Below are 4954 nucleotides of genomic sequence, written 5' to 3' on the forward strand. Positions count from 1 at the left end.
AGAGGACTGTAAACACCGGCAGCCGAGAATGAAGATGCTGCACCCACAGCACTTGCATCTCTTGATGCTACCGAAAAGAGGGGTCAATAAACACCCTGACAACGTCCCAGATGCACCGGGAGCTCAGCAGACACCCCCCAGCTCCCTCTGCACACCCCACGGGAGCTTGTACGAATCTCTTGCATCCCCCGAATCACTCGGGCAGCTGCCTGCCCCTCTCTGCTGCCCCTCAAGCTTCGCAGCGGGGGAAGGCTGGCAGGGAAGTGAGACAACTGCTTCTCACACCCACCTTGTCATTGAGAAAGCCAATCTTGAGGATGTTCTCCACATTGGGAACGCCATCTGCCATCGTCAGATCACCCATGGAGTCCCCCAGCAAGATGATGCTCGTCCTAGTGCTCAGCTGCTGGAAATACTCCGTACCCTGCAGGACGCTGTTGTTCTTGTTGTAGGTGTGGATGAGAGGTCCCTTGAAACGCGTGAGGACTCCCTGTGCAAACAGGACAGACAAGTCGATCCCGCAGCAATTCCTCCACTGTGCCACAGCCTCAGTACCCTTTCTGGAATGGGCAAACGGGGGGGATGCTAACAGGGCGCCAGCTCTCATCTCGGAGACACCCCCGAGGAGACTGGAAGCCCTGGAGACAGTCCCCAAGAGTCCCCTTTTGCAGGGCAAGCCCTTCTCAAAGGTGAGAACAAACCCAAAGGACGGTGATCCCAGAGACCTTGGTCGGGGCTCTGCGCTGCCCGGGGGCCGGTCAGGGGCCACGGAAAGCCGCAGCCAGGGGAGCCCCAGGGCAGAGCAGGGCCCCTGCAGAAGGCAGGACTGTCACGCTGTCCCATGCTCCCCCGAGGACAGCCTGTCCCAACACATCGCCGTGGGAACAGAGGGCTTCTTTGTAAGAGACATCCAATTTTCTAATGTGCATTGGGACTTTTCAGGCTTTCGTACATCAACAAAAGCCTTCCAAGCTGCTTTAAAGGACATCTGGCCTTCAGATCAGAGACCTCTGTGGTTAACTCCATCCTCACCCTGCTCCCGGATGGAGCATGCAGCGCTGGACACAGAGACGGCAGCGCATTTCTGCCACCAAAAAGCAAGTTTGAAAGGCGACGAGTCCCTGAGATGGCGAGCAGATGCTCAGCTGTTCCTGCACTCTGCCTGCCCGCCTCGTCCGCGCTCTCTCACTGTTGATCCAACTCCCGGTGAGGGCAGGGGAACCTCTAACACCCCCAGTGCTGATGTTCAGAGGGCTGCTATGGTGGCAGCAGGCCGCAGTCCCTGAAGGCAGAGCAAATGGGGCGGGAGGCCATGACCAGCGAAGGGTCAGCTCCATCTACAGGGATCAAATACTTAGAAACGGTAACAGGCAGCTCTTAACCTAGCAGTGTCTCTATTAAAGTATTGCAGCCCTCAATTCCAGCTGAACAACTCTCTTCTCTGCAAGCTCACCACACGTACGTGATGCAGAAACTCACATTATCGTCGAAGTCCATGTAGTTGGACACCACGTTGACGTTTGAGTAGAAGACGTTGGCCTGACGGATAATCTCTTCAAGGATGTCACCGACGCCAGCAGAGAAGATGAACAAGGGGACGTTGTACTTATGCAGCTGATCAAATAATTCATTGAATCCATCCCTAGAGCAGAAGTGTCCATTACACAGGATTACATTACCACCTCCCAGCGAGGCGCCCGGTGTACTGTGGGCTGGGAGCGCTCTCCGCCCAGCTCCAAGGCTCATATTTCTACCTGGGACTTCCCAAACAAAAATCCATGCGTGAGCTCTGCAAAAAGCATGAGCTTTTTGTGGCACCAGCATTTCTGTGCCGTTTACTGTGCAAGGGGTGTGCAGCAGAACCCCAGACCCCTCCTGGGAGCAGCAGCCTAGCGAGGAGCTGCACAGGAACACGCAGCACACCAGCAATTCGCCCAGCATCTCCCGAACGCATCCAGCTTCTCACCGGGGGCACAAGGCACAGCGTGCCTGCGCACGCCCACGAGAGCGGGTGCTGCCAGCCCACTCGGAAACCGTACGTTGGAGATGCGCAACAGGTCGGACTGGTTGCGAGGACTATCAGACAAACTTGTCGCAGTCTCAGTCTGCCAGGACACGATTCCCGTGCAGAAGAGGAACTTGGGTTCGTGAAAACCCAGACAGACGGTACCATCTCTTCTCTGAGACTGGCAGCTCATTCAAACCAAGGCTCCCTGAGCCGCTTTTAGGACCATCGCTGCCAAGGCCGGCCTTAACAGCAAGTTTCAGTGTAACGTTTTTGTTCTGTGGGTGAAATGTGATGCTGAGCCAAGAGCCGGGATAACGCCCAGCAGCTACAGTGAGTGGAGAGAAAATCCCTCTGGAAGCGGGGAGCTGCACGCTGCGCCCCTGCCCTGCCCCGCAAAGAGCCGAGGGCTCTGACAAGCCATTCAGGGAGCTCTGCCCATCACCCGTCCCCTTGGCCGCTCCTTGCCAAGACTCAAGGGACGTGGAAGCGGTTTCTGAGCAGGAAGGAGTCAGCCGTGAACGGCGCCTGCAGCCAGGGAGCGAGCTCAGGCGCTGACTTTCGGCTCTGTCACGATTAGAGCTCAGCCCCAGGAAGGAAGGGAGACCTGCATCTGCCACACTTTGGAGACTGCGCACAGGTCAGGGTGAAAGTAAGGAGACCCGCTCGCACAGTGGCAGGAGAGAAAGAGCCGCAGGCAGCACACCGAACCCCGAGCCCGTACCTCAGCATCGCGTCCGATTCTCTGACTATCTGGGCTATGTCACCCTTCCGGATCTTCTGCTGCGACAGCAGCTCGTGGGCCCTGGTCCACCTAGGGAAAGGCAGCAGAGTGAGCTTCCCGGGCAGCAACCGTAAGGCAGTCAGAAAAATAACAACTAAAACTTCCCGGTATTGCCGCCAAGCCTAGAGACAGTTCAAGCCTTGTGTCTTCTAGTCCCCGGTGACAAGAAGTTGCCAGGACAAGGTCAAGCTCATCATATACAAGCACTCACCACTCCACCATGAGGGGACGTTTCTCTTCCAGGGTCCGGTTGGGATCGATTTCAATGGGATAGTAATAGTGCAGCAGATCTTTCAGCTGGAGCGTTGTACAGATGGAAAAAGAACAGAGTGAACATCACATCTAAAGAGACTGTAAACAACAAAAAAAGCATTTCTAAATTCCTCCAAAGCATCACACTTCCTAACGAAAAACATAACCAAAACCGTTTCACTACGCAACTTCACTCTGAGCAAATCTGGAGGTCTCGGAAGGAAGCGTTAACCCTCCGGCAGCCTGGCTGACTCTCACCTTGCTTCAAATACTGCACGTACGGAGGCACACACATACACCCTTCCTCCTCTTATCGGACCGAAAAAGCCCACAGCTGAGCATGCAAATTAAATTTCCCTTTTTAACTTCTCCTTCCATCACCATTGGCTGAAATACAGCCTGGACGCTTGCCCCACTCTCTGTCCTGGCAGCAAGGCGCAGCTTGGAGAGCTGTCACACGAGCCAGTACAACCTCCTGATGATGGGTGACAGGGACGAAAAACACGGAGCCAAGAAGCAGTGCCTTACAAAACAGCACCTACCTTCTTCTTGCCATCCTCACTGATAACACGACTGTTATCGAGGATATCTGTAAAGACAATAAAATGCCAGTATCATAGCCCAGAAACATAAAAACGCTTTCTAAAAGGCAGCTAGCCTGCGTCTCCAGTGCCAGCTCTTCCCAAAAACAAGCCGCGTGTGGCACACAGACCCGAGCACAGGCTCGCCGTGGGGTCTCAACACAGTGGCTCCCACTGTGAACCCGCAGCACGCACTGATCGTAGGGCATTGCTCAGCTGGGAGAGAGCAGCATCGATGCTAGCAAGCTGCAGGATGCAAGTATTAGAAGGAGAAGCAGCAAGACCAGGAGACAGCTTCTGCAGCGGGCTGTGCGCTGCCCGGGGGCCAGCAGCCGCTGCTGCAAGCAGCCAAGGCCTGGAGCTGCACCGAGAGGGAACAAGACGGAGCGGTCAGGCTTGGCAAAGGAGGGAGGCAGAGGATAACAGGAGCCACAGAGACCGAGAACACAAACACGGAAAACAAACAGAATTAGCAACAGTAAAAACAACGGCTTCAACTCACTGTGCGAAGTGGGGCAGCGTCTGCCGTTGCACCCAAACCTGCTCAGCGTCATGTCAAAGTCAGAAATGACCTGGAAGGCGAGAGAAGACCAAACCTGTGCGTGACCCAGCACATTCTACCTTTGCCATAGCTAGCCAGGGGTGCTGCTGCCTGCAAGGATGCAAATCCAGCTCTGGCGCGTCTCACGTGACGGTGCAGACTCGCAGTGGGGCACAGCAGCAATGAACGTTGACACTCCTACGTGAAGCAGATGTCCTCATCTGAGACAGCCAGCACCCCTCCCACCCCAGCACTCTTATCAGCACCAAAAGGCTTAATCCTGCTGACTTATTGCCATGGGTGGAGGGGGGGTGTTTGGGGATTGGCTCATACTTATAGCTTGCAAAACAGGGAAGAAAAAGGCCCATCCAGGGAGAGCGACCAGCCTGGGCCTCGACAGGAAAAGTAGCCTGGTCCCCTCCTCCTGTCTGGGGCTTCTCCCTCGCCATCTGCAAAACGTGTAGAAGGTGCTTCCTTGCACGTGGGTTGGAGCAGCCAGGCCACGGCCGGGGAGGCTGAGGAAGGGGGGGCATGTGAAGACGAGGACCGAGCGTGACGGCGACCAATGCATCGCCTGCAAAAACCAGTGCTTCCCCTCCTCTCCGCTGGGCCAGCCCCGGCACAGCTGCAGCCAAACAGGGCCAGTACCTGCAGCTTGTTCATCCCCTGCTCCTTGATGGACCGGATTATTCCCATCACGCGCTCAGGCTGCTGTATGCGGACCGTGGCTTTCTCCAGCTCAGGCACCTGCGGGCAGAGACCCCCCGTTCAGTGTCGCCCCTGGGACCCCA

The 4954-nt window shown here is 56.0% G+C and overlaps 1 protein-coding gene across 1 annotated transcript in view; it reads right to left on the reverse strand.

The window, feature by feature from the left end:
* The window catches only part of NT5C3B (5'-nucleotidase, cytosolic IIIB), a 5062-nt gene extending 123 nt beyond the window's left edge, over positions 1–4939 (reverse strand). Inside the window, exons 1-7 of the mRNA XM_009574009.1 lie at positions 4812–4939; positions 4125–4194; positions 3584–3630; positions 3001–3086; positions 2730–2819; positions 1480–1642; positions 284–490 (exon numbers count right to left, since the gene is read on the reverse strand). Of these exons, the coding sequence (XP_009572304.1) occupies positions 284–490; positions 1480–1642; positions 2730–2819; positions 3001–3086; positions 3584–3630; positions 4125–4194; positions 4812–4859 (711 nt within the window). The 5' untranslated portion in view covers positions 4860–4939. The remainder of the gene's footprint in view (positions 1–283; positions 491–1479; positions 1643–2729; positions 2820–3000; positions 3087–3583; positions 3631–4124; positions 4195–4811) is intronic.
* Positions 4940–4954: the final 15 nt, after the last annotated feature.

This window comes from Fulmarus glacialis, unplaced genomic scaffold (assembly GCF_000690835.1).
Source record: "Fulmarus glacialis isolate BGI_N327 unplaced genomic scaffold, ASM69083v1 scaffold36953, whole genome shotgun sequence".
Lineage (NCBI taxonomy): Eukaryota > Metazoa > Chordata > Aves > Procellariiformes > Procellariidae > Fulmarus > Fulmarus glacialis.